Source organism: Lampetra planeri, chromosome 59 (genome assembly GCF_965212315.1).
Source record: "Lampetra planeri chromosome 59, kcLamPlan1.2.h2, whole genome shotgun sequence".
In the NCBI taxonomy this organism is placed as follows: Eukaryota; Metazoa; Chordata; class Hyperoartia; order Petromyzontiformes; family Petromyzontidae; genus Lampetra; species Lampetra planeri.
In genome coordinates this window covers 3,239,810-3,266,989 of record NC_136165.1, presented here as the reverse complement: position 1 = coordinate 3,266,989, position 27,180 = coordinate 3,239,810, and the positions used below count along the sequence as shown (strand labels likewise).

At 48.5% G+C, this 27,180-nt stretch overlaps 1 protein-coding gene and 1 long non-coding RNA gene across 2 annotated transcripts in view; both read right to left on the bottom strand.

Annotated features, from left to right (window-relative positions):
* Nucleotides 1–11,157, bottom strand: part of LOC144736163 (mucin-13-like) — a 20,786-nt gene extending 9,629 nt beyond the window's left edge. Inside the window, exons 1-2 of the mRNA XM_078618749.1 lie at nucleotides 11,091–11,157; nucleotides 7,873–7,918 (exon numbers count right to left, since the gene is read on the bottom strand). Coding sequence (XP_078474875.1) covers nucleotides 7,873–7,918; nucleotides 11,091–11,157 — 113 coding nt within the window. The remainder of the gene's footprint in view (nucleotides 1–7,872; nucleotides 7,919–11,090) is intronic.
* Nucleotides 11,158–13,646: 2,489 nt separating this feature from the next.
* On the bottom strand, nucleotides 13,647–26,666 carry LOC144736228 (uncharacterized). The gene is made up of 6 exons (XR_013588740.1): nucleotides 26,427–26,666; nucleotides 19,013–20,041; nucleotides 16,742–16,870; nucleotides 15,140–15,249; nucleotides 14,010–14,071; nucleotides 13,647–13,707 (listed from the first exon to the last, which is right to left on the bottom strand). It is a non-coding gene; the product is annotated as an uncharacterized LOC144736228 (long non-coding RNA).
* Nucleotides 26,667–27,180: the final 514 nt, after the last annotated feature.

Here is a 27,180-nt window from a genome sequence, read left to right as displayed (position 1 = left end):
TCCAGTTCACCATGGAAGTCCAGTTTACCATAGGAGTGCAATTCCCTATGGAAGTCCAGTTTACCATGGGAGCCCAGTTCACCATGGAAGTCCAGTTTACCATGGAAGTCCAGTTTACCATGGAAGTCCAATTCCCTATGGAAGTCCAGTTTACCATGGGAGCCCAGTTCACCATGGAAGTCCAGTTTACCATGGAAGTCCAGTTTACGATGGAAGTCCAGTTCACCATGGAAGTCCAGTTTACCATGGAAGTCCAATTCCCTATGGAAGTCCAGTTTACCATGGGAGTCCAGTTTACCATGGGAGTCTAAATTTACCATGGAAGTCCAGTTTACCATTGAAGTCCAGTTCACCACGGGAGCCCAGTTCACCATGGGAGTCTAATTTACCATGGAAGTCCAGTTCACTCTGGAAGTCCAGTTCACTCTGGAAGTCCACTTCACCATGAGAGTCCAGTTTACCATGGAAGCCCAGTTCACCATGGAAGTCCAGTTTATCATGGGAGCCCAGTTCACTATGGAAGTCCAGTTTACCATGGGAGCCCAGTTCACCATGGAAGTCCAGTTTACCATGAAAGTCCAGTTTACCATGGGAGCCCAGTTCACCATGGAAGTCCAGTTCCCTATGGGAGTCCAGTTCCCTATGGGAGTCCAGTTTACCATGGAAGTACAGTTTACCATGGAAGTCCAATTCCCTATGGGAGTCCAGTTTACCATGGAAGTACAGTTTACCATGGAAGTCCAATTCCCTATGGAAGTCCAGTTTACCATGGGAGTCCAGTTTACCATGGAAGTCCACTTTACCATGGGAGTCCAGTTCACCATGGGAGTCCAGTTTACCATGGAAGTCCACTTTACCATGGGAGTCCAGTTTACCATATAAGTCCATTTCACCATGGAAGTCCAGTTCACCATGGGAGTCCAGTTCACCATGGAAGTCCAGTTTACCATGGACAGAGGTCAGCAAACTTGCGGCTCCGAGGCCACGTGGCGCTCTTCAAGGAGCGCCGCTTCGTGACCGCTATTAGTAGGAGGTGCGAGATGCAGGTGAAGAACCACTGAGTTTGGACGGCGTTCAATAGCAATGCGCTCTGGAAGAGCCCTGCCCTTCGAGCCCGCCCCTGGTCCTACGCGTGTCCATGTGTAATGCGGGCGAAAGCGACCTTCCGGATGTGACGTCACGAGGAGGCGGAGCCAGGTGACGTGGGTGAAAGGTAGGGGGTCCTTAAGCGGGTAAACCGGAAAGAGAGGGGAGTCGGGGTGTGAATGGAAAGGTGTGGGGCCACGCGGGCGTACGAGCCGAGGGGGCACCGTCAGAAGCGGGAGCCAACCCTGGGAACAGTAGGGAGCTACTGGGAGGTGTAAAGCTGCAGATAGAGATAGGCAGTAAGGCTGTGTGTGAGGGGCAGCGGGGTGGCTGCCAAGAGTCGCAGGAGCGACGAGAAGGCGAGACAGCACGAGGCTGTCAGAGCTGCAGCGGGAACAGCCAAGGGAGCTGTGTGAGAGTACAGCAGCGGAGCTGCTGTGGGGCTGCAAGAGCGACAGGAACAGCAGCGGGGCTGCTGATGTGGACTGGAGTGACATCGGAACCAGCACAGAGAGAATAAGAGAGACAGCCGTGTGGGAACGCAGTACGGACCGAATAAAGGACACTGAGCCAGAGATCGTGGTCAAGTCTTTTATTACACTGGGGTCAGAAGTGAAACGGCATGTCTAAGCAAGTAAGGAAGAAAATTCCCCCGGCGCCAGCATCGGCTTCTTCGTCCGACGACGACGAATTCCCTCCGACCACGGATTCTGCTGGGGTGGTGGAGGAGAGCCCTGCTGAGGCGAGCACGGGGACGGGCGTGGAAGATGTCGGCGCGATGGCGGGTCCGTCAACAACATCGGACGCTGAGCAAAGATGGCAACAGGTGGCAGAACAACTGGAGACACTCAAGGACGTCCTGGCGCATCTATGTCACCTCGTTACGCCAAGGACGACGATGGAACGAGAAGGTGCTCCACGGGCCGCCACATTGCCTGCCCTGCCGCCGCCATTGGCCACGCGGCAAGAAGACGCCATCTTGCGCGCTCCGCGGCGCCAAACCGCCATCTTGGCCACGCCGCGGGCCGACGCCATTTTGAATTTGCCTCCAGAACAACCATCATTGGAAGACGGCGTAAAGAGGAGTCGGAGTCGCCACCTTACTACAGTTAAGGAATTCTCTATCGGGGGCGATTGGAGCGCTTTCGCCTGCCGATTTTTGGCGGCGGTTCGTTCAGCAAGATGGACCGATGCGGAGGCCTTGGAAGTGTTGCCGACTCTACTGGACGACGAATCTGTTCGATTTTTCCGTTCCATAACGGCCAATAAGAAGAAGACTTTATGTGGAGTTTTTGAGGAAATGGCCGACGCCTATGAGCCACCTGACGACGCGCATCGGCGATTCGCTCAACGACAACGAGCACCCGAAGAATCGCCCGTGGCGTTCAGGGGTGCGGTGTTGGAGCTGGCCATGGCAGCATATCCTGACACGCCACAGGATCTGCTCGAGCCTCTCATATTGGGAAAAATGCTGGAGCTGTCTCGGGATCTGGGGATCCCCATGCCTGTGTGTGGGCATGAGAAGCTCACGTCCCGGGCGGCAGCAAAGTGTCTGGATGCGCAGTTTAATCTCCGTCGCTGGAAGCAAGTGGCGGCATGGACGGGTGGGCCCGTCAAGGAAGGAGGCGCGATGGGGTGGGACCCCACAAGGGCGATCTATGTGCCGGATGAGCGGGGTCCACAGGAGCTGACGGCCGCCTCCTCTCCATGGTCGGGACGCGGAAGGCCGGGGCCGCGCGCTACGCCATCGGGACGGGGCCGCCGGGATGCAAGACCTGCGCTTCGGCGCAACGAGGCCGATTGCTTCCGCTGCGGCCGTAGGGGCCATTACGCCAAAGATTGCTGGGCCCGCTTCCCGGGTCCGCCGCAGCAGGAGCCCACAACACCGGACAAGCCGACCAAGGAACCTCCGAAACAGGCATGTTGGCACGCACCAGACACTCGGCAAGGCTTTACACCTCACCCACCACCTTTGTTGCGCGATCCTATTGTTGTTGTTAAAGAAAGGCCATCGACGGGGCCTTGTCATTCAGTTGCGCAGTGGCGCAAATTGGCACGGAGAGTTGTCGCGGCCGCTACGGGTTCGTCCACTGTACCGGGGTCTATACAAGGTGTGGACGTGCGCATTTTGGTCGACTCGGGAGCGTCTGCGACTAGTATATCGGATGTCATTTTCCATCTGTTGGGCATTCCGCCGGGGGCTGTGCGTCCGGTTTATGGGTCTTGCGTCGCTGCGAACGGGGGTAGTATGGGTATCGTGGGCCAGGTGGATGCTAAGATATCTATAGGGGATGTGTCGGCTTCGGGCGTTGTGTTAATATCGAGATCTTTGGCGGTTCCTTGCTTACTAGGCACGGATTTTTTGGCTAAGATGCCCATTTTGATTAAAATCAATGAGAATTGTATTGAATTGCCGGGGGGCCGTCGAATCTCGTTTCTGCCGTCGCCCTGGGGGCGACCTGCTTCGGCCGTACAGGTGCAGGTGCTGTCCGTCGCATCTGTCGACATCCCACCTGGTTCACAGATGCTTATACCCTTGCGGTATCGGAAGCCCCTGCCCAATCGGCTAGGAGCATTAGGGGTCTTGTTGTCACCATCCGCCATGATAACAACGGGATTGGCGTTAGTTGGGGCACAGACCATCGTCCGGCCGGATCAATTACCGGTTTTACAGGTGCTTAATGCGGGGGTGGAAAACATCCGTGTTCCGGCCGGTACGGTTGTGGCACATGCCACTACGGCGTTTGCGACGCACGATTGTCCGCATCGCCGGGGAGTGGTCGCTGGTGTTTCCGAACCAAGGGGTTCGGATAATCGTTGGATCGCTACCTTATGTGACGAAAATTCTTCCCTGTCCGTGGGGCAACGTGATGCGCTGCGTAAATTGTTGCTGACATATTCGGATGTGTTCAGCTCCGACGATTTGGATTTGGGACGCACATCGTTGCTTTCCCATCACATTGAGACGGGCGACGCTGCCCCTATTCGGTTAAATTCGCATCGGATGAGTCCAGCGGAGCGAGAACACGTTCGGGGGGCGGTGGAAGACATGTTGGCTGCGGACATTATATCGCCATCTAACAGCCCATGGGGCGCTCCTGTGGTCTTGGTTAAGAAAAAGGATGGCAACTTGCGATTTTGTGTCGATTTCCGGAAATTGAATAAGATATCGGTGGCAGATGCGTACCCCCTGCCGCGTATGGACGACTCCCTTGACGCATTGTCGGGGGCTAAGTTCTTTTCCACACTGGACCTCTCTTCGGGATTTTGGCAGCTTCCCCTTGACGAGTCCTCACGGGAGAAAACCGCATTCCGTACGCCGCAGGGGTTATTTCAATTCAACTGCCTCCCGATGGGATTGAATGCGGCCCCTGCTACGTTTCAAAGGTTGATGGAGCTCGTTTTGACGGGGTTGCAGTGGGAGACGTGTCTTATATATTTGGACGATATTATTGTGTTCAGCCGCACATTCGAGGAACATTTAACGCGGCTGGAGACAGTGTTCACGAGGATGCGCTCTGCCAATTTGAAATTCAAACCAAAGAAATGCCACCTACTGCAACGGTCCGTCCGTTATTTGGGGCACATTGTGAGTGCAGAGGGGGTGTCCACGGATCCGGAAAAGATGGCGTGCGTCCGGGATTGGCCGACTCCGGCCTCCGTGGGGGATGTTCGGCGGTTTTTGGGATTTGCCTCGTATTACCGAAGATTTGTGCCGGGGTTTGCGACGATTGCGAGGCCCTTGCATCTCCTTACGGGTAAAGGACGGAAATTTGTTTGGGGAGAGCCGGAAGAGGCGGCCTTTCGGAGTCTGCGTGACCTATTGGCTACGGCCCCGACATTGGATTATCCCGATTTTGATCGCCCTTTCATTCTTGATACGGACGCGAGTGACACAGGTATTGGGGCAGTATTATCACAGTCTAAAGGGGGCGTAGAGCGCGTCGTGGCGTATGGTAGCCGAGTCTTGTCGCCTGCGGAAACACGCTACTGTGTCACTCGTAGAGAACTTTTGGCGGTTGTTTTTTTCCTACGCCAATTTCGACCGTACCTTTACGGTCGTTCGTTTATTGTGCGTACGGATCATGCGGCCTTGCAATATGCACTCAAAATGGACCAGCCATCGGGACAGTGGGCACGTTGGTTGGACACGCTGCAGGAATTTTCCTTCCAAATTCAACATCGGAAGGGAGTGCGCCATGCGAACGCTGACGCACTTTCCAGATTACCAGGGCGCGCCCCTTGTAAATGTGCGTCGGGGACGCATAGGTGTTCGCCGATTCTAAACCCCCCTCAGCCGCTTACGTTGGCCGTCGAGAAGTCGGATACTCCGATGGAACCGGGACCGACTGACGGGGTTTTGAATCTGCCGCGGTCTGTCTGGATTCGGGAACAGATGATGGACGAGTCGTTGTTGTCCATGCGGAAGCGGTCTATGAGGGACAATGGGAGTCCGAGTTCTGCTGTGGGGCCGCGAACCGCTCTCCGAGATGGTCTGCTTATGTGGCAAGAAAGGTTCCAGGAAAGCTGGCGTGTGGTGGTACCAACGTCCTTGCGATTTGAGTTGATTAGAACTCTCCATTGTGACACACTATTGCATTTAGGGGTGCAGAAGACTCTGTTGACGTTACAACGTCATTATTTTTGGCACGGCATGGCGACAGATGTCGTAGGGCACGTGCGCGCGTGCCCTGAATGCGCCCGGCGTAAGCCGCCTAAACATCCTTACGTGCCGCCTCTCCAGTCGATTCAGGTGTCTCGAGTCAATGAATTGGTGGCACTGGACATATTGGGACCCTTCCCACCATCGGCGAGAGGAAATAAATATTTGCTGGTAGGGGTTGAGTATCTCTCCCGTTGGCCGATGGCCTGGCCGTTGCCCAATCAGTCGGCCGCGGCCATCACCGACGCCTTTTTGTTTGGGTACATTATGGACAAGGGGGCGCCTGAGAGACTCCTCACGGACCAGGGCCGAAATTTCTCTTCTAAATTATTGGCTGAAGTGTGCGCAGGCCTTGGGACTAAGAAGATACGGACATCTCCATACCATCCGCAGACGGATGGTATGGTTGAGCGGCTGAACAGGACATTGTCTGCCATGCTTTGCCATACTGTGAGTGAACAGCAATCAGATTGGGATCTGCACATCCCCGGAGTGCTTTCGGCGTACAGGATGACGCCCCATGCGGCTACAGGGTATTCGCCGTTTTACCTTATGTATGGTCGGGAAAACGTGCCTCCGGTGGATGTGCAATTGGGTACTGGGGTGAAGGGACCTCGTAAACCACTCCCTGAATACATTCAAGACACGGTTCGCCGGGTTACGGAGGCGCGGGAAAACGCCCGCGTGGCTACGGCCAAAGCCCAGGCCCGGAACGAGCGGTATGCTCGGCGGTCTGAGGGGGAGTGCCCCTGGAAGGTGGGAGACCTGGCCTGGCTCCATTGCCCGCAGGTGCGGCCGGGGACCTCTCCTAAATTGCACAAACCTTGGCATGGTCCTGTGCGCCTCATTGAGGTTCCCAATCCACAGTCGGCGCGCGTTCAGATTGGTTCTCGCCGTTGGTTTGTTCATACGTCGCGGTTGAAACCATATGTTGCTCCCCTACGTGATGCGTCATCTCCCAATGTTGCCTTGCCGGGGTCTGTTGCTGCTGACTCTGACTCTTCCCCGCCTGCGTCCATTGATCTTGCTAGAGCGCCTGTCGTACCTGTTCCAGACAGGCCGACCGTGACACCGCGGGGCAGGAGTGGGCCTGTTCGGAGGGCGCCTGCCAGGGCTGCGGGACCTTCAAGCCCGGCGACCCTTCCGACCCCGCTGCAGGCGCATTCGCGGAATACGACCAAGACTGATTCGTCAGGGACACGAGACGTCGGTGGACTTCCAATCGCAGCAGGGGAATTACCCCCTGTCATTTCTCGTGTTCCGTCGCGTCCTCGTTCTACAAGTGGGCCGCCGACCGTCCGGGACGGGCCGGCGACCCGCACTCGTTCCAAATCGCTTACGTTTCGTTGATTGTATGTTGTTATTGTTCTTGTTCTTGCCGTCGTATTTATCGCATGCTTTCGTACGTTCGTCGATGTTACTTGTGTTGTTGTTCTTGTTGTTATATTGCATGCTTAGTGTCCTTTAAGGGGGAAGGTCGGTTCACCGCATTACGCTTTGGTATTGTTCAGCCGAGGTCGGCTGGGTTTTTTCTATGGGGGAGGGTGGTGTAATGCGGGCGAAAGCGACCTTCCGGATGTGACGTCACGAGGAGGCGGAGCCAGGTGACGTGGGTGAAAGGTTGGGGGTCCTTAAGCGGGTAAACCGGAAAGAGAGGGGAGTCGGGGTGTGAATGGAAAGGTGTGGGGCCACGCGGGCGTACGAGCCGAGGGGGCACCGTCAGAAGCGGGAGCCAACCCTGGGAACAGTAGGGAGCTACTGGGAGGTGTAAAGCTGCAGATAGAGATAGGCAGTAAGGCTGTGTGTGAGGGGCAGCGGGGTGGCTGCCAAGAGTCGCAGGAGCGACGAGAAGGCGAGACAGCACGAGGCTGTCAGAGCTGCAGCGGGAACAGCCAAGGGAGCTGTGTGAGAGTACAGCAGCGGAGCTGCTGTGGGGCTGCAAGAGCGACAGGAACAGCAGCGGGGCTGCTGATGTGGACTGGAGTGACATCGGAACCAGCACAGAGAGAATAAGAGAGACAGCCGTGTGGGAACGCAGTACGGACCGAATAAAGGACACTGAACCAGAGATCGTGGTCAAGTCTTTTATTACACATGTAGCGGCGTGCGGAGTGCAAACTTACTTGACGCATACTCCTTTTTCATTCCCCCTGGAGCCGTTGGGACAAACTTAAAGAGAGAAAGAGAGAGAAAGGAAACGATCAGTGTTTTTCATTTGACAAACGGTGAAACAGATCTTCGCATCACGAACATTCATTTGCTGATGTATTAAATTGAAATGAACTCACAGGACCAAGAGCGGGCCACGGATAAACCCATTCACCAAATCACAGCAGAATAAATAAATAAATCCTATTCTTAGGTTTTTTTCGGTAAAGTCACGTAGGTAAAAAAAATTACATTTAAATTAATAAAAGTAAAATAAAAAATAAAATAAATAATATTTAAAAAACTTCCCTTTACCAAATGTCTCACTCCACCCCTGTCTTCTTGGTTCTTTCGGTAAAGTCACGTAGAAGGGAAGTAATAAAATAATAAAAATAAAACATAATAAAACAATTCTCACGACGTTTCGGCCACAACGCAAGCAGCCGTCCTCGGGTGAAAACCAGGTCTGTCGAGGCGACAGCGTCTGAATGTGTTGTGGCCGAAACGTCGTGAGAATTGTTTTATTATGTTTTATTATTTTTATTTTATTACTTCCCTTCTACGTGACTTTACCGAAAGAACCAAGAAGATGAATCCCTGCAGTCATGAAAGCTTTAAATCGAAATTTTATTATGTTTTATTTTTATTATTGTATTATTTCCCTTCTACGTGACTTTACCGAAAAAACCAAGAAGATGAATCCCTGCAGTCATGAAAGCTTTAAATCGAAATTCCACCCCTGTCCTTTTTTGACCGATGAAACCGCCCAGCCGCCTCCGTTCATCCCGACGGTAAACTCGGCAACGCAAAGTGCCAAAATGTTTCCCGACGAGTAACGGTTGCCACCCAACCTTGCCTAACGTTCTTACCCCCCCCCCCCCCCCCCGGACGTCTGTGAAAAAGAGCTTCATAGCTCATCGGATTCCTCCAGCAAAAATGTAAAAAAAATTCTGATTCCGTGGAGTCGCTAACCCCTAACCCTGATTCTTCCGTGTTGTGTTCTTCCGTGTTGTGTTTGCGGGAAACGTCGCGTTCGCGGGAGCGTGGTGTTTGAAAAACAACGGAATTGGATTTCGATTTAAAGCTTTCGTGACTGCAGGGATTCATCTTCTTGGTTCTTTCGGTAAAGTCACGTAGAATGGAAATAAAATAAAATAAGTTATTAGTATAATTATTATTTTATTATTTCCATTCTAAATAAAGAAAAAAAAATATTTTATTATTTCCATTCTACGTGACTTTACCGAAAGAACCAAGAAAACGGAATCGGAATTCAGTAGAACCTCAGAGATCGAACGCACCAGAACTCGAACAAATCGGCGTTCGAACGATATTTCTGAACATTTTTTTTCCCCGGACACCGAACGAAATTCGGAGGTCGAACAGCCAATCGCGACTTGAAAGAACCTGTACGGCTGAGACGCGAATGGTCAGCGTGCATGACGCTTGCCCAGACAAAGGTTTTACTATCTCCTCCTTCTCACCACCTTCCACTCAAGCCATCAACTCTCCTTACTACAGGTAAAGTGAAGTGCAATTATTCTTTGGTTCTTTCGGTAAAGTCACGTATAAAGGTAAAGTAATAAGTTAAATAATAGCATACTACGACGTTTCGATTGCAACACAAGCAATCATCATCAGGTATAAAAGAAATAGCAACAAAAATCTAACCAGAAAACTATAGACAGACATATAAGCAGACAGACATCATAAAGATACACAGAGAGAGGTTGACCTCTTTGTTCCGATATATGTCTGTCTGCTTATATGTCTGTCTTTAGTTTTCTGGTTAGATTTTTGTTGCTATTTCTTTGATGCCTGATGACGATTGCTTGTGTTGCAATCGAAACGTCGTAGTATGCTATTATTTGATTTATTATTTTATCTTTATACGTGACTTTACCGAAAGAACCAAAGAATAATTCCTGCAGTCACGAAAGCTCCAAAATTAAGAGTGAAGTTCAATGTTCATTTATTTAATTTATTCCAATATTTATTCATTTATTCCATTTATTTATTGTGTTTCTTGTTTTTTTAGTATGATTTTATGCATGTTATTACTGTAAACTTCGTGTAAAAATGCTTTATAATGAGAGATGTCTTGTGTCTGGAACCAATTAGACTGGTGGCCTTAATCTAAGTTGTCTTGTGGTTGTTGTTGTTGTTTGACTTGCATCCCACTGGAATTTTTGCACACAGCGTTGGTGTACGGTGCTTTTTCTGCAATATTTTGCTGTCTTTTCTTGGATTTTCTGTTTGCACATAGTCACTTTAAGATGTTTTCTTGTTCATGTTTTTGTTTTCTGTTTGTTGCGGTTGCACCCGATTCAAGAGCCGAATGGCTCACAGGGCTATACCTAATAAATGAACTTGAACTTGAATTAATGTCATTTACATTCATTCTTATGGGCAAAATTATTTCGGTGTTCGAACAAATCGGTGTTCGAATGGCCTTCTGGAACGAATTAAGTTCGATCTCCGGGGTACCACTGTATTTATTTTTTCAGAATATTAATGTATACTGGAGGAATCCGATGAGATAAAAAGCTCTTTTCAACAGATGCCCAGTAGGGGCACGGGGTAAGAGCGTTACAACAACGACAAATAATACTGAAACACGATCGGAGTGCAAAGTACACCAAAGTTAAAGAAGTCACCCAAACACATGCAAGTGAAACTAAACGACCCCCATCCTACCAGGCAAAGCCCACTGAGTTATTAACTTATTTTTTATAAAGTGACCTGGCCACGAATACCAATGATAACTCAACAAAGTGGCACATCATTTAGACAATTAAAGCAGCCTAAATAATCGAAACAATCTCAATGCATGTGCCCTAATGTCGAGGGAAAACCCAGAGGACCCGGAGAGAAAAAAAAATCCAAGCGACCAATGGGGAGAGAGAGAGAGAGACACACACACACAAACTCCAAATATACAGCAGGCATCGTCAGGGTCGGGCTCGAACCCACGACCTCCTGCGTACCAGGCGAGGAAGAGGACATGAAACAAAGAGAGACACAAGAGGGCACGACACGCAAAGTACGACGGGTCGTGCTCGAGTCTCGTTTACCCGTGCAGATGTCCACGAACTCCGCCTTCACGTATCCGGGATGGCAGATGCAGTTCGCGAAGCCTTGCCCTTCTTCCGTGCACTTGGAAATGTTGTCGAGGCACGGGTTTAATTCGCACAGATCGATGTCTGGAAGGAAATTCCAGAGGAGGCGTAGACAGTCAGTCGCGACAGAGCAGGGCTCATTGCGCCACGATGTGCAGGACGTCGTGGGTTCGATCCTGACCCCGACGCCTGCTGCTGTATATTTGTAGTTTGCGTGTCTCTGTCTCTCTCACATCATCATCATCACGGTGGCTAGGAGATGTTAACTACCTCGCCTGGTACGCAGGCCGTCGTGGGTTCGATCCCGACCCCGACGCCTACTGTATATTTGGAGTTTGCGTGTCTCTCTCTCTCATCACCATCACGGTGGCTAGGAGATGTTAACTACCTCGCCTGGTACGCAGGACGTCGTGGGTTCGATCCTGACCCTGACGTCCAGGGGTTGCGAGCCAGAGGTCGCCGCCAGCCTGGGTCGATCTCCCGGCGCGGGAGTTAAATCCACACGCAGCCGACCCCCCCCCCAACCTCCTCCGCCCCCACTTGGCTCTGTCCACCCAGAAGTATAAATGGGTTACGGCCCAGCTAGCGAGTTAATCTGCAAGGTCGCGTGGGGTGGGGTGAAATGTGGGTAACTCTCACCCCCCCCTTCCCCTTCCAAAGGCGTCTTGCCAGTTGTGAAAGTGTAAATTAAAAACGAATTCATCTTCTTGGTTCTTTCGGTAAAGTCACGTAGAAGGGAAGTAATAAAATAATAAAAATTAAACATAATAAAATAATTCTCACGACGTTTCGGCCACAACGCAACCAGCCGTCCTCAGGTTTCACAAGAAGATGAATCCCTGCAGTCACGAAAGCTTTAAATCGAAAAATAAAAACTAATTGTCATTATTTTTATTTTACCAGGTAAGGCCCACTGAGCTATGCAGCTCTTTTTCAGAACTAACCGGGCCATCATTAATGGTAGCTAAAGGAAGTGGCGTATTGCGTGGAATAATAAAGCAGCCAAACACTCTAAATGCGTGACGTTGATTCGAAACGTGAAGGGAAAACCCGGAGGACCAGGAGACAAATCCACGCGACCTCATGGAGAGAGAGAGACACGCAAACTTCAAATACACAGCAGGTGTCACGGGGTCGGTATCGAACCCACGACCTCCCGTATACCAGGCGAGGTAGTTAACATCTCCTAGCCACCGTGATGATGATGAGAGAGAGACACGCAACCTTCAAATACACAGCAGGTGTCACGGGGTCGGTATCGAACCCACGACCTCCCGTATACCAGGCGAGGTAGTTAACATCTCCTAGCCACCGTGATGATGATGAGAGAGAGACACGCAAACTTCAAATACACAGCAGGTGTCACAGGGTCGGTATCGAACCCACGACCTCCCGTATACCAGGCGAGGTAGTTAACATCTCCTAGCCACCGTGATGATATTGAGAGAGAGACACGCAAACTTCAAATACACAGCAGGTGTCAGGGTCGGTATCGAACCCACGACCTCCTGTATACCAGGCAAGGTAGTTAACATCTCCTAGCCACCGTGATGATGATGAGAGAGAGACACGAAAACTCTAAATACACAGCAGGTGTCACAGGGTCGGTATCAAACCCACGACCTCCTGTATACCAGGCGAGGTAGTTAACATTTCCTAGCCACCGTGATGATGAGAGAGAGAGACACGCAAACTTCAAATACACAGCAGGTGTCACAGGGTCGGTATCGAACCCACGACCTCCCGTATACCAGGCGAGGTAGTTAACATCTCCTAGCCACCGTGATGATATTGAGAGAGAGACACGCAAACTTCAAATACACAGCAGGCGTCAGGGTCGGTATCGAACCCACGACCTCCTGTATACCAGGCAAGGTAGTTAACATCGCCTAGCCACCGTGGTGCCAAACGTACCCTCGAGAGCGGGATCCCTCTTAGCGGAGGTCCCTTCCGCCGGCGGAGACGCAAGCGGGCACTTGCGTGGGGAAGCGCTGCACCTTCACCTTGTGTGAGAGTCAAACTGGGTTCCTCCAGTGTGGTGATGGTGGTGTGTGGGGTTTTGTCACAAAGACAAAGATCCCCCACTGGGTTCATTGTGCAGGACGCTAACCACTACAACTACCGGTCCCCACCAAGATTTCCAAACCAAACCGAGCCACCAATAGCCTTGATCGACTTTTTGGGGCAAGTGCTGTTAGCGAGTAGCAGCACCTAATGAAAGCCGGCACGGCACACGAGGGGGGGGTGGGTGTGCCAACACCGCGCCCGGCCGCCTTTGTCTCCCCTAGTTGCGATGTTTTTACACACCGCACCGGGTACTCATTCGAGGCTGAGTCGACCTAGGGGGAGGAGGCCCAGAAACCGGTTCAGACAATGGTCACTGGGTGTTGGTGGCCGTTGAGCGGGAATCGAACCCGGGTGGCCAGGTTCGTAGCGGTCACATCGAGGGCACAGGTCCACACACTGCGCTTGTTAAGTCGCGCGGCGAGTGAAACGGAAGTTTGGTACGCTCAATGGTCTCGCCGCTTCGTGTTACTCGGCTACTTACTTTTAGAAGTCCAGTCTTGACATCCTCCTGAAGGTTGGTTGCAGCTTTGAACAGCACTTTCCACAGCAGCATCAACTTCTTCTTTCGTAATTGCAGAGGTTGTGTCGTACATGTTCGAGACGTCCGCAATCACGCTTCCCTGTCTAAACGCGCACACACATCACACGCATCACACACATCACACGCATCACACACATCACACGCATCACACACCACACAGCACACGCATCCAACATATCACACGCATCACAAACATCACACGCATCACACGCATGACACGCATGACTTTACCGAAAAAACCTAAGAAAATGGCGCCCCCGACTGTGGAAACTTAACATGACCTCATGGGAAAATACGCAGAATGCGTAACAATAAAGGAAGAGTCCGATCGACTAAGAAGACATCAGGACTGGGCAATTGATTTCGAACCACCTGTCTCACTCACCTCAGCCTAATGACTTCAGAGCCAAGGTAGCCTGAATTGTTCTTGTTCAACGCATCTGAAATCTGGAAGAGAAAAAAAAATATATATACATAGATTGTGCATAATAGAGGTGTTTTGGTTTAGATCGCGTCAATATAAATGTGTCGTTAAACCCGCCACCACCCAACACAGCCAATGAGTAAGGTTTGTGACGTCAACAGAACGTGGCCAATTCGTTCCGTTGTCTGCCAATTGTGCTCCTGGTGCTACGACGTGAGACAATTTGTCCAATCTCGCACAGAAGTGCCATCGGTAGTGGTGAGGGTGGTGATAGTGATGGGGAATTAAAATATTTTAACCATTTTTTTTATTTCGATTCAAAGCTTTCGTGACTGCAGGGATTCATATTATTGGATCTTTCGGTAAAGTCACGTAGAAGGGAAAGAAAATAATAAAAATAAAATTTAATAAAATTCTCACGACGTTTCGGCCACAACACAAGCAGCCGTCCTCAGGTGAAGAACGGAGCTGTAGATCCTGTTCTAGAAGCGACCTGGCTATGACGAATGATATCTCAACGAAGTGTAGCCGCTTATTATTATTATCATCACGTGGAAATATGCAGCCGCAGCCAAACGCTCTAAACGCGTGACGTTGATTCTAAGTTCAAGTTCATGTATTAGGTACAGCCCTGTGAGCCATTCGGCTCTTGAATCGGGTGCAATCGCAACAAACAAAAAAAACACGAACAAAAAACATCTTAAAGTGAATATGTGACTAAGTGCAAACAGAAAATCCAAGAAAAGACGGCAAAATATTGCAGAAAAAGCACCGTACACCAACGCTGTGTGCACAAATCCCAGTGGGATGCAAGTCAAACAACAACAACAACAACCACAATACAACTTAGATTAAGGCCAATGTGGAGGGGTTAAACCAGAGGACCCGGGAGAAAAATCCACGCGACCATCTATACAGCAGGCGTCAGGGTCGGGATCGATTCACACGACCTCCTGTATATCAGGCGAGGTAGTTAACATCTCCTAGCCACCGTCGGATTTACAGAACGTAAAAATTGTTCCGTGCCTTTTCTTATTGGGTTTCTTTCTTTTGATATAACGGATTATACATTTTCTATCTTTGCTCCTTACCAGATTCAAAATAAGACGGGAAACCCTTTTAAAGGCTTCTGAGCTTTTGTCTTCCATGTCAGGAGTAAAATTTCCATTCGCCATGCTCAGGAGAGACGGAAAAGTCTTGGCTGTGAAGAAGATCAGGGACAATGCAAACAGAACACACGTCTGAGATTGACATGCTGACAAGTCGCACTTATTTGTATTACGGTATTTTCCGGATAATCAGATGCCTAATTTTTTTAATCCAGTAATTAAATCCGAAGTGACGGGGTACATCTTGTAATCTGTTTTTAACATTTTTTTTTATTTGGTGATTTGGTTACGCTACCACCGCTAATGCTGGCAATGGTGCACAAGCACAGCCAACATCATCAACAACTCAACACGTGTGTCTGTAACAACGCTAAATACTGCAGCAGTACCCAGCCCTCATTGACTCTGGCCTCTCTATTTATGTGCTTTGAATAAGGCCCATTGCCTGAAACGTCACCCATTATACATTTTTCTTTCATGACCACGGTGTTATTGATAAATGTCTTGAGTGTTTTTTTGTGCGTGTGTCCGTGCGTGGCCAGATTTGGGGAGCGGTGGCGCAGCGGTTAGCGCTACGCTGCGCTACGACCCCGGACTACCGAGACGGAGTCCCGATCACGGCCAACACCCAGTGACGATTATCTGAACCGGTCCTGGGCCTCCCCTAGGTCGACGCAAATGAGTACCTGGTGCGGTGCGTAAACATCGCCACCAGGGAGACAAAGGCGGCCGAGCGTGGTGCTGGCCACCCACCCCCTCGTGTGCCGTGGCGGCCTTCATAGGTGCTCGTTAACAGCACTTGCCCCTACAGTCTGTTAAGGCTACACGGGGCATCTTTGTCTTTGGTCAGATTGCTCTAATTACTGTTTTGACACTGGGAACACGTTTGGGGTGCAACTTACTTGCCAAAGGATCTCATAACCTGGAGAGTACGGTAATATATAAGCGTTCATCACATCATCATGTTTACTTCTTGCTCAATTATAACCGTAAAAAAAACTAGCTGAAAGTTTGTGGAGCGGGAGTGACAACATCTGGAAACCCCCGTGTGAACTGTCATCACATTTGCACAAAGCATTGTCAGTATTTACAAGATGTATGTTTGTATGTTGAACTTATTTCGCACCGCACGTAGCCACACAAAAAGCAGTTCTAAAGGAATGAGTTTTGTCAATCTAGATGATGATTTAAAAGTGCACAGCTCCAGTGGCATTCCTAATATCGGAAGGAAGAGCGTTCCAGACGGCCAGGCGCAGAAGCGGCATCTGAAAGCGCCGCGCGCTGCTGCTGGTGCAAGGATGAGCAGAGTTTCGTGCGATGATGGAACGCGTTTCTGGATGGGACGTAGTACCGCCTCGGGAGACGGAGCAGTGAAATCAGCTCGCGCGCAAGAGCAATGATACAATCGAGCACGTTATCGCGGGATCGTGAGAAATGACCGATGAAATGGGAAGGCCCACGGCTACCGATGCTGACGACGACGGTGATGATGATGATGATGACGACGATGATGATGATGACGGCAATGGCGTTGCATGCCGGAGTGCAATGGGTGACGACACGGATGGGGGGCAAAGTTCTTACCCAGATTGCAGCTGCTTCCATCTTCTTTCAAGAAGTAGCCGATTGGACACTCGCAGCGGTACGAGCCCACGATGTTGATGCACTTTGCCAGGGCTGGACAAGTCGTTTGCAGGGCGCATTCGTCAATATCTGAACGTGAGGGAAACAAGGAGCAACATCGTGACGCGTCGTGAGAAACGGGATTTGTCGCATCTCGTTCGCGTTGTCTGCGGGTTATTGTGCGTACGTGCGTTGAATTTCTTTCGCGCCGTACGTAGCCGCCAGTGGTAATCGGCGGTTGCGGGTGAAGGACAACAAACTAAACACCAAACATTTTTAAACCACCCTACGAGGGTGCGTTCCGTGGGTGGGTGAGTTAGTGAACGAGAGTGGGTGAGTGGATAGGTGGGTTGGTGAATGAGTGGATAGGTGGGTGGGTTAGTGAATTAATGGACAGGTGGGTGGGTTAGTGAATGAGTGAATAGGTGGGTGGGTTAGTGAATGAGTGGATAGGTGGGTGGTTTAGTAAATTAATGGATAGGTGGGTGGGTTAGTGAATGTGTGGGTGAGTGGGTAGGTGGGTGGGTTAGTGAATGAGTGGATAGGTGGGTGGGTTAGTGAATGAGTGAGTGGATAGGTGGGTGAGTTAGTGAATGAGTGGATAGGTGGGTGGGTTAGTGAATGAGTGGGTGAGTGGGGGATCTTTGTCTTTGTTGTTGCCAATGGTGTGTTGTCATTTACACCATCCGCTTTCTTAAGCTAATTAAAAATCGAACGGAATATGCAACGATGTGATTTACGCGCGCTAAGGTGTTGCAATGATGCACCGCAAGTTAATTTAAAATTTCACTTTCGGCATTTAAGTAAAACTAAAGCACCCGTTTCCCGATTGGTCCACGGGCCAGAGAAAGACATTGGTACCGCCTACAGTAGCCAAACTTGAGTAGCACCAGGAGTGTAACGAGCGTGGGACAGGCAGGGGATGCCTTGCCCACCCTCCCCCTATCCCCTGGTGGCCAAAGTTACGAGTTGAGCTCCCCCCCCCACGCCCCAACAGCATTAAATGATCGAGACCGTGAGCTTAACCATCTGCCCAATTCATCATCTTGGTTATTTCGGTAAAGTCACGTAGAAGGGAAATAATAAAATAGAATAAATACAAATAAATGTTTTATTATTATTTTATTATTTCCCTTCTACGTCACGTAGAAGGGAAATAATAAAGTAATAAAAATAAATGCAGTTTTATTTTTATTACTTTATTATCTACGTGACTTTACCGAAAGAACCAAGAAGATGAATCCCTGCAGTCACGAAAGCTTTAAATCGAAATCTGCCCAATTATTTACATGGCCATTAGAAACGATTGACGTTATTCACTTTTATTTAGCACACAGAGAGGGGGCCGTCCATAAATGACGTCACGCGATTTTGGACGATTTTTGACCCCCCCCCCCCCCCCTTCGTCACACGGCGTCACAAAAAGTCAGACCCCCCTCCAATATGACGTCACAAAGCTCTGCCCCCCCCACTAAAAAGAACATGCTTCAAATCGCTTAAAACTATTGTCATTGTGGTGCGTATTTAATGTGGCGCTGCACTCTGATGTTGTAGGAGAAAACATTTATTAAAACGTCTCTTAAATTAAGTAGAACGTGTTGTCTATATTTATTTAAAGTGGCGCATTTTGATGTGACGTCACATTTCTCAAACCCCCGCCCCCCTCGTCACACATCGTCACAAATGTCTGACCCCCCCCCCCTAGGTGCGTGACGTCATTTATGGACGGCCCCAAAACTGGAACGGCTAATGCCACCCCGCCAGGTGGTAACCTCCAAGTGGAACATCTGGCACCGCTGTTTCCACCGATGGCGATATCCGCCAGTGGCGTGAAGGGTGCTGTGAATCACAGCCACATGCACTCACACTCGAAGCTGCACTGTGATGTCACAAAGACAAAGATCCCCCGTATAGCCTGAACAGACGGCTGGGGCAAGAGCTGTTAGCGAGCACCTACGAAGGCCGGCTCGGAACACAAAGGGTGTGGGTGGCCAGCACAACACCTGGCCGCCTTTGTCTCTCTGGTAGTGACGTTAACACACCACTCCAGGTACTCATCTTAGGCTGAGTCGACATAGGGGAGGCCCAGGACCAGTTAAGATCATCGCCACTGGTGTTCGCCGTGAGCGGGAATCGAACTCGGGTCGCCGGATCCGTAGCGCAGCTACACCACCACTTCCCATGTGACGTCACAGCCACATGGCAATACGCAGTCTGGTTCGATACACTCACCAGTCACAGTTGGAGGGGCTGTACTTGTGGTTGGTTTTGTAGTCGGTGTTGTTCCGTTAGATGGGACAGTAGGCGTTGCTGTTCCGTTAGATGGGGCAGTAGTCGGTGTTGATCCGTTAGATGGGGCAGTAGACGTTGTTGTTCCGTTAGATGGAACGGTAGGAGCTATGGTTCCGTTAGATGGCATGGTAGGTGGCGATGTTCCGTTAGATGGAACGGGAGGTGGCAATGTTCCGTTAGATGGAACGGGAGGTGGCAATGTTCCGTTAGATGGACCGGTAGGTGCTATTGTTCCATTAGATGAAACGGGAGGCGGCAATGTTCCGTTAGATGGACCGGTAGGTGCTATTGTTCCATTAGATGAAACGGGAGGTGGCAATGTTCCGTTAGATGGACCGGTAGGTGCTATTGTTCCGTTAGATGAAACGGGAGGCGGCAATGTTCCGTTAGATGAAACGGGAGGTGGCAATGTTCCGTTAGATGGAACGGGAGGTGGCAATGTTCCGTTAGATGGACCGGTAGGTGCTATTGTTCCATTAGATGAAACGGGAGGCGGCAATGTTCCGTTAGATGGACCGGTAGGTGCTATTGTTCCATTAGATGAAACGGGAGGTGGCAATGTTCCGTTAGATGGACCGGAAGGTGCTATTGTTCCGTTAGATGAAACGGGAGGCGGCAATGTTCCGTTAGATGGACCGGTAGGTGCTATTGTTCCATTAGATGAAACGGGAGGTGGCAATGTTCCGTTAGATGGACCGGTAGGTGCTATTGTTCCGTTAGATGAAACGGGAGGCGGCAATGTTCCGTTAGATGGACCGGTAGGTGCTATTGTTCCATTAGATGAAACGGGAGGTGGCAATGTTCCGTTAGATGGACCGGTAGGTGCTATTGTTCTGTTAGATGAAACGGGAGGCGGCAATGTTTCGTTAGATGGACCGGTAGGCGCTATGGTTCCATTAGGCGTTGTTGTATTTGGATTAGATGTGCCATTTCTTGAATTTGAGTATGTGAGAGATTCACCGTTCGTTTCTGTGGAGAGAATTGTAAAGATTACAAAATGTATTACAACCACGAAATTATAAAAGTAAAGTCACATGATCAATCCATCAATCAGAACGTTATTTCATTCAAGCCAACTATTTTATCCAAGGCGCCTATACGTAAATTATTATAACGTTTAAAAAAACATGCCATTTAGAGTAATAACCAGGTTAACTTAAACTAGTACATGTGGCGACACATATGATATGAAGTCGTCAGAAAACACTAGCCACTACATGCCTATCGTAATATCAGTGACTAGAAAATGTTGTACCCGTGGCCACACCACGGGAAAGGGGAGTAGATAAAGTCGAGGATGTAACAACGCATGGTAATCTTCTTGGTTCTTTCGGTAAAGTCACGTAGAATGGAAATAATAAAATAATAAATAAATAAAACATTATAAAATTATTCTCACGACGTTTCGGCCACAACGCAAGCAGCCGTCCTCAGGTGGAGAACAGGTCTGTCGAGAAGACAGAGTCTGACAGAACTGTTCTCCACCTGAGGACGGCTGCTTGCATTGTGGCCGAAACGTCGTGAGAATTTTTTTCTTTTTTTTATTTCCATTCTACGTGACTTTACCGAAAGAACCAAGAAGATGAATCCCTGCAGTCACGAAAGCTTTCAATCGAAATTTAACGCATGGTAAGTGAAACAGAAACGGGAGAGAGGGAAGAGAGAAAAAGAGAGAGTGGGGAACGAGCGGGAAAAGGATGGAAAAGGCACGGGTGACCAATAAGATCTGAATTGGTTTGTAATACGGTAGGCACTGATAAGGGCTTGACAGGTATGCGGAAGGGTGTGAACAAGAGAGAATAATAAGTGGCTTTTAAGAGCAGAGCGGACAGTAGTGAGAGAGGGTTGCGATCGAAACGTCGTGATTTGTTTGATTTCATTTCTAACTACGTGACTTTACCGAAAGAACCAAAGACTAAGTTTTCCTCACGTTGAGATGTTTACTTGAGTGAGGCGGGTGGGGGGGGGCACCAGACATGATGCGAATGGTAGATAAAGGAGGTAATTCAAGACCAAGTATTTATTGCTAACTGGTGTTTATCGTGGCCTTGGGTCCCTATTGATTCTTAAAACAATTGGTCACGGATTTGAGATTGAGGAACATTCACGATAGAACACGTAGCAATCATTTACCACGTAAAAATATATAAAACTAAGCTATAAGCCTTCTTTAATTTATTAGGTAAGGATCATTTAGCCGTTATAGCTCTTTCTCATGAACGACCTGGCCACTAAAACTAGCTCAAGGAAGTGGCTTATCATCTTCGTCGCGTGGAAATCTACAGCGGCAGCCAAAATACTCTAAACGCGTGATGTTGGTTCTAAATGTGGAGGGGGGAAACCCGGATAACCCGGAAAAAACCCCACGCGAACCACGGGGAGACACGCAAACTCCAAATATACAGCAGGCGTTAGGGTAGGGATCGAAACCACGACATCCTGTAGACCAGGCGAGGTAGTTAACATCTCATAGCCACCGTGATGAGAGAGAGAGAGACACGCAAACTCCAAATATACACAGCAGGCGTCATGGTAGAGATCGAACCCACGACATTCTCCATACCAGGCGAGGTAGTTAACATCTCCTAGCCACCCTGATGATGAGAGAGACACGCAAACTCCAAATATACACAGCAGGCGTCAGGGTAGGGATCGAACCCACGACATTCTCCATACCAGGCGAGGTAGTTAACATCTCCTAGCCACCGTGATATTGAGAGTGAGACGTGAAAACTCCAAATATACGACCACCTGTAGACCAGGCGAGGGAGTTAACATCTCCTAGCCACCCTGATGATGATGAGAGACACGCAAACTCCAAATATACAGCAGGCATCAGGGTAGGGATCGAAACCACGACATCCTGTAGACCAGGCGAGGTAGTTAACATCTCCTAGCCACCCTGATGATGATGAGAGACATGAAAACTCCAAATATACAGCAGGCGTCAGGATAGAGATCGAACCTATGACCTCCTGTATACCAGGCGAGGTAGGTAACATCTCCTAGCCACCGTGGCACCGAAATGTATTTTATATATTTTTGTTATTTCCATACAACCCAACAGCAACCACGGCCTTCGGGGAAGTGCTTCGTGAGGAAAGATCAACGATTGTACGAATTTCTCGTGAGGAAAGTTAAAGATTTAACGCATTTCTAGTGTGGAAAGACCGAGGATTGTACGCATTTATCGTGAGGAAAGATAAAGATTTTACACATTTTTCGTGAGGAAAGATCGACAATTGTACGAATTTCTAGTGAGGAAAGATCGACAATTGTACGTATTTCTAGTGAGGAAAGATCGACTATTGTACGAATTTCTCCTGAGGAAAGATAAACGATTTTACACATTTATCGTGAGGAAAGACCGACTATTGTACACATTTATCGTGAGCAAACACCCACTATTGTACACATTTATAGTGGGGAAAGACCGACTATTGTACGTATTTATCGTGAGAAAAGACGGACTATTGTACGTATTTCTAGTGAGGAAAGATCGACTATTGTACACATTTATCGTGAGGAAAGACCGACTATTGTACGTATTTCTAGTGAGGAAAGATCGACTATTGTACACATTTATCGTGAGGAAAGACCGACTATTGTACACATTTATCGTGAGGAAAGACCGACTATTGTACGTATTTCTAGTGAGGAAAGATCGACTATTGTACACATTTATCGTGAGGAAAGACCGACTATTGTACGTATTTCTAGTGAGGAAAGATCGACTATTGTACACATTCATCGTGAGGAAAGACCGACTATTGTACGTATTTCTAGTGAGGAAAGATCGACTATTGTACACATTTATAGTGGGGAAAGACCGACTATTGTACGTATTTATCGTGAGAAAAGACGGACTATTGTACGTATTTCTAGTGAGGAAAGATCGACTATTGTACACATTTATCGTGAGGAAAGACCGACTATTGTACGTATTTCTAGTGAGGAAAGATCGACTATTGTACACATTTATCGTGAGGAAACACCGACTATTGTACACATTTATCGTGAGGAAAGACCGACTATTGTACGTATTTCTAGTGAGGAAAGATCGACTATTGTACACATTTATCGTGAGGAAAGACCGACTATTGTACGTATTTCTAGTGAGGAAAGATCGACTATTGTACACATTCATCGTGAGGAAAGACCGACTATTGTACGTATTTCTAGTGAGGAAAGATCGACTATTGTACACATTTATCGTGAGGAAAGACCGACTATTGTACGTATTTCTAGTGAGGAAAGATCGACTATTGTACACATTTATCGTGAGGAAAGACCGACTATTGTACGTATTTCTAGTGAGGAAAGATCGACTATTGTACACATTCATCGTGAGGAAAGACCGACTATTGTACGTATTTCTAGTGAGGAAAGATCGACTATTGTACACATTTATCGTGACCGCACGCGCCAAGTAAAAAGGCGGGAAAAACGAACGTTGACTCAAAGGTGGGGAGGGGGGGGGGCGATGGGGGATATTAACCCCCCCCCGCCCCCACAATCTTTTCACCCCCTTGAGAATCCACAGCTGCAAGGCCGGAATTATAATCTATATTGGGACACACATCCACAAATATGCTCAAAATGTCCCCCCCAATATATTGCTATAAAAATATAATTGCTATGCTATGTAAATAAGAACCACAATTTGCTAAACCTTGGCCACAAAATCTGGACTTGTCTTCATATAAATCAATGCATAGATTTCTGTTTATATGATTGTGGTTATGGTTGTACATTATCAATCCCTATTCTCTGCCATTACATACAATGAAACGTGAAATGGTAAAAAAGTAAAAACAGAGCAATGTAAAAATACAATACACTATTAGACATTCTTGTAAAAAATAAATAAAAAGTCCATCCCATAAGTTAGTGAAATGTTTTTTTATATTTTAGACAGGAAATTAGTTTTCAAATTTAGATATTTTTCTGGGTTGGGACCCCCCCAGACACCCTGGAAGATTTGGTCCCCCCCAATGTTGACTCCATGGCTATGGCCTTGCATAGTAGTCAACCCATCACGGTTTATTACCCCGTACGGGGAAAATTTAGTTTTCAGGTCCATATGTTGCACACTCGAAATGAAGGACTTTGGGCAGGTGCTCCAAATCGAGGGCAAACACATGTATTGTGGTTAATCTGTAAAATGCAACAGTATGTGTGTCACACACAGCAATTCTTCCGAGTCGCCATTAACCATGTGACTGGTGTCTAAGTGCGGTTATTCAATAACCCTGAAGTCACCTACAGGTCCAACTCAGTCATCACATGCAGCTGTACACACATGCATTGATGCACTGCACAGCACAATCAGGACTTGCACAGAACCACCCTTTACTCCCTTGCTGCACAAGGATATAATTCAAAGAGTGATCCGTTCCTAATGTGCCACACTTACGGTGTACAGCGGTTTCAATACGGGCACACACACACAAAAACGTGTCTGTTTGTTCGTGTGTCTGCCTCGTGATGGTGACTTTGTACGATGACCTTTGAGATTTATATGCGGGCACCGGGCGACTAATAAAGTTTGACTTGGTTTGTTATAAGGTAGGGCACTGATAAGGGGTTGACTCAACAGGTATGAAGACGGGTGTGGCAAGATAAACTAAAAAAATAAGTGGATTTTCAGAGAATAGTGGAAGCGTCGTGGTGACGTCACCGCCACTTAGTGGCGAATGGCGGTTGTTGTTGTTTCTAGCTTAATTCGCACACATTGAAGATACAACAGTACGGTTGGAACGAACCCCATCCCGTGTCAACCCAACACGGTTTACCCCGTATTCTCGTACAGGAAACTTGAGTTTTAAGCTCCATACGGCCTATAGCCGTTTCAATACGGGTACGAAAAAATTGTGTCAATTTGTTTGTGTGTCTCCCTCGTGATGGTGACTTTGTGGGATGAACGTTGAGATGTATAAGGGAACGGGGTGACCAATAAGGTCTGAGTTGGTCTGTAATGAGGTAGGGCACTGATAAGGGGTTGACAGGTATATAGTGGTGAGTGTACTAGTGGTGAGTGTAGTAGTGGTGATTGTATTAGTGTAGTGGTGAGTGTACTAGTGGTGAGTGTACTAGTGGTGAGTGTCGTGGTGAGTGTAGTGGTGGTGAGTGTAGTGGTGAGTGTAGTGGTGGTGAGTGTACTAGTGGTGAGTGTAGTGGTAATGAGTGTACTTGTGGTGAGTGTCTATTTGCCTGTGTTTCTCCCCTTCTGATGGTGACTTTGTGGGATGAACGTTGAGATGTATATGGGGCACGGGGTGACCAATACGGTCTGAGTTGGTCTGTAATGAGGTAGGGCACTGGTCAGGGTAGGGCACTGATAAGGGGTATTGAAACTGGCTGTGCGTCGTATGGACCTGAAAACTCAATGTCCTTGTTCAAGAATACGAAGTAAACCGTATAAGTTGACAGGTATGCTGATGCCTGATGTATATTTGGAGTTTGCATGTCTCTCTCTCTCTCTCTACCCATGGTCGCGTTTGTTTGTATTTTACTCCGTGTTTAGAATCAACAAGCGTTTCGAGTATTTGGCTGCAATACGTTTCCACAAAATAAAAAGCCACTTCGTTGGGCTATCATTTGTGATGACCAGGCCGCTTCTGATAAATAGCTACATAGCTCAGTGGGCCTTACACCTGGTAACATTCAAAAGAGTATGAGCGTTTAGTTTATTATTAACGCGTTATAGCGGAAACGCGTTGTGTGAACACGCGTTACGCGACGACTTTACCCCGTACGTGCAAATGGAACTCCTCGACTTCCTAGACCAATATTTGTGATTCACAATTGGTTTACTTTGGCCTCCATCATCGTGTCGCGGTATATTATGTCGCTTGTTAACTGTAGCCCTCCACTTCACCACCAAAAACAGCCAATCAAATCAAGATGTCGCGTCGTGGGGTGGTAAATGTGCCGACTGAGTTGAAAGTTTACACTCCGCTATGCTTTTGGGATGCATAATTAGTTTATCTTGGGTTAGATCATCGTGTAGTTATGATACAAATGTTTTATTATAACCCTCCACCGACCCGACAGAGCCAATTCAATCAAGTTGTCAAAATGGGCAAACATGCAACTTGATTTTGTTTACCGGCAAAGAACCTGGAGGAAAGCTGAAAAGCGAGCAGAGCGAATGATGCTGGTTGTAAACGAATTTCTTCGATTGAAAACTCATTTCTTACGAACTGCTTGTTGTGTTTAGTTTGTTGTCCTTCCCCCACACCGCTGATTAGCATGGTTGGCTACGTACGGTGCAAAAGAAGTTCAACGCACATTAGTACGTGCGTGCGTGTGTGCAGGTCGCCGTTGGAAGGTTGCAAGTATTGAGACTCACCGGACGCTGCTAGATATGACGAGCAGATCAGCCCGAGCAGAAGGAAGGCCAGCCCGCTGGGACCCATTCTGCAAATCAAATGTTCAGGACGAAGGGTACACGCACGCACACACTAAGACACACACGCAACACACGCTCGCTCGCTCTCGTTCAAGTCGAATATTATTTTCTTGCACAGCCCGACCAGCGGACTGCAGAAAGTTCTCCTCACAAGGTTTGATTAAGTGAATGTGCTCACAGGTTGGGTCTTATAGCCACTGGTCTGGCCAATCCCCGACGGCCGTGCGGACGTTTCGCAACGTTGGGCAAATGCAATTCATTTTATGGCTTAATGGCTCAAGCGGATGGAGTTTCGGGGGGGGGGGGTTTAGGACTGTGTGGTCAAAAATGTTGAGCCACTATCGTCTGGGGGTCAAGGGTTGAAATCCCGGGCCGGGCTGAATCCTTCAACCACCTGTGATTAAAATCGTGTTCCTCGGGTGTGACTGAGTTAATCACCTCACCGAAAACGGCACACGCGATAAAACCGTCGCGTACATATATAAAATGTATATATATGTAGTTATGTACGGTTCTGCACTTAATTTGACACTAAATTCCAGCTCCGATAAACAAAATGGCGGTTCGACCGTCACGTGACGAGCATTCATCTCGTTGCGGCAGAGCAGGGGGGTGGGGGGGGCGGTGGTAAAGTGATGGCCTTCTCTTCTTGGTCTGAATTCAGACGCTGTCTCCCCGACAGACCTGGTCTTCA